Here is a 2,053-nt window from a genome sequence, read left to right as displayed (position 1 = left end):
TACATTCATCTTTTACGAAAAAGTTATTTTGGTACCAAAGTTATATTAAATAAAACTACCCAAACTGTTTTGGTTGTTGAAGGAATTAACCACAGTTACGATCAATTTATAGTTCTTCTAACATGTATATTTGGTATTGACCAGTCTACAGTATCTACTAAACTGTTCTGTGACATCCTTCTGCAATTATTTCATTTAGCATGTGAATGAATGAAATTCACAGGAATCAAAACATTAGAACATATATAACTTTAACAAATAGTTAAGCAAGAGGGAATGTATGTAAATATACAATTATTCTAAAATGGTAAGGAAGGATACAACAACTATATGTATTACTAAAGGCGGAAGGATACAACAACTATATGTATTACTAAAGGTGGAAGGACACAACAACTATATGTATTACTAAAGGTGGAAGGGTACAACAACTATATGTATTACTAAAGGTGGAAAGATACAACAACTATATGTATTACTAAAGGTGGAAGGATACAACATCTATATGTAACATATAGTTGTTGTATCCTTCCACCTTTAGTATTACATATAGTTGTTGTATCCTTCCACCTTTAGTATTACATATAGTTGTTGTATCCTTCCACCTTTAATATTACATATAGTTGTTGTATCCTTCCACCTTTAGTAATACATATTGTTGTTGTATCCTTCCACCTTTAGTATTACATATAGTTGTTGTATCCTTCCACCTTTAGTAAACATTATTGGGTTTTTGTAACTACTAATGCTACATTATTGAGGTTTTATATATAACTCCTAATGCTACATTATTGAGTCTTCATAACTCCTAATGCTACGGTGAGTTTTTGTGACTACTGTTACATTATTATTTGATCATTATTAATTGATGCTACATTAATTGTAATGGCCTAGTTTGGAGGACTTTTTCATACATATTTTCAGTCAGAAGACAGTGGTCATTACGTATGTGTAGCAAAAAACAGTGCTGGTCGGGAGCACAAGGATTTTGACCTGGAAGTTATGGTTCCACCCACAATCGTCACTCATCCTCAAGACAAGGATGTTACCCTGGGAGAAAAATTTGTTTTGGAGTGTGAGGCTGTTGGTGTTCCAACCCCTTCAGTGTTTTGGCTTCTTAACAATACTAAGTTATCAAGTTAGTATTAACATTATTCTAGCTTTAATCTTTGTTTAACTGTGTTAGATAATTTCATTATTTTGGACCACAGACACATTTTTGACTTTGGAGAAGTAAAGTAGGGATCCAAAACAAGAATATTTATTACCTCTTCTCTACAACCTTGGTATATTAAGAATCAGCTAAAGTGTAGCATGTATCTGAATTGTTGTAAACTGTATTATATCAATGATTTCTTCCTGTGTATTTATACTTTGTTAGGCCTACTACTGCAGATCATTACAAATGTTTAAAACCAGTATTTTCCAGAGTTAATTGCTAAATGTAATAAATCATGTGGAACACACTGGAAGAATAACTGCTTTTTATCAAAAATTACTTTAGGCTCTCAAAATATCATTATTAGAGACATTTGTCTGGCCTTCTGTAGATCAACCTGTGTCCAGGGATGGCCGAAGCGTTCTCACCATACATAATGCAGGGAAAGAGAACGAAGGAAATTACACATGTGTAGCAACGAGTCGAGCTGGAGAGAGGAAAGCAAGGTCTGCTATAAGAGTGAGAGGTATTACATATAGCTGTTGTATCCTTCCACCTTTAATATTACATATAGTTATTGTATCCTTCCACCTTTAATATTACATATAGTTGTTGTATCCTTCCACCTTTTGTATTACATATAGTTATTGTATCCTTCCACCTTTAGTATTAACATTAATAGTCACAATCATATAGTACTAGCAGTCACAAACACAATCATGTGACTAGTGCAGTGCGTACATGATAACACAGTAGTAATATCCTGTACTTGGTCCATGTGACTAGTTCAGTGTGTACATGATAACACAGTAATAATATCCTGTACTTGGTCCATGCGACTAGTTCAGTGTGTACATGATAACACAGTAATAATATCCTGTACTTGGTCCATGC

The 2,053-nt window shown here is 33.4% G+C and overlaps 1 protein-coding gene across 1 annotated transcript in view; it reads left to right on the top strand.

Moving 5' to 3' along the window:
• LOC106477199 (peroxidasin-like) overlaps positions 1-2,053 on the top strand; it is a gene marked incomplete at its 5' end in the record, with an annotated part of 9,517 nt that overhangs the window by 3,288 nt on the left and 4,176 nt on the right. Inside the window, 2 exons of the mRNA XM_013937791.2 lie at positions 925-1,138; positions 1,551-1,685. Coding sequence (XP_013793245.1) covers positions 925-1,138; positions 1,551-1,685 — 349 coding nt within the window. The remainder of the gene's footprint in view (positions 1-924; positions 1,139-1,550; positions 1,686-2,053) is intronic.

The sequence above is a fragment of the Limulus polyphemus genome, unplaced genomic scaffold (assembly GCF_000517525.1).
Source record: "Limulus polyphemus unplaced genomic scaffold, Limulus_polyphemus-2.1.2 Scaffold13342, whole genome shotgun sequence".
Taxonomy (NCBI): domain Eukaryota; kingdom Metazoa; phylum Arthropoda; class Merostomata; order Xiphosura; family Limulidae; genus Limulus; species Limulus polyphemus.
Note: the sequence above shows the minus strand (reverse complement) of the source record. Positions and strands in the feature narration are given on the sequence as shown.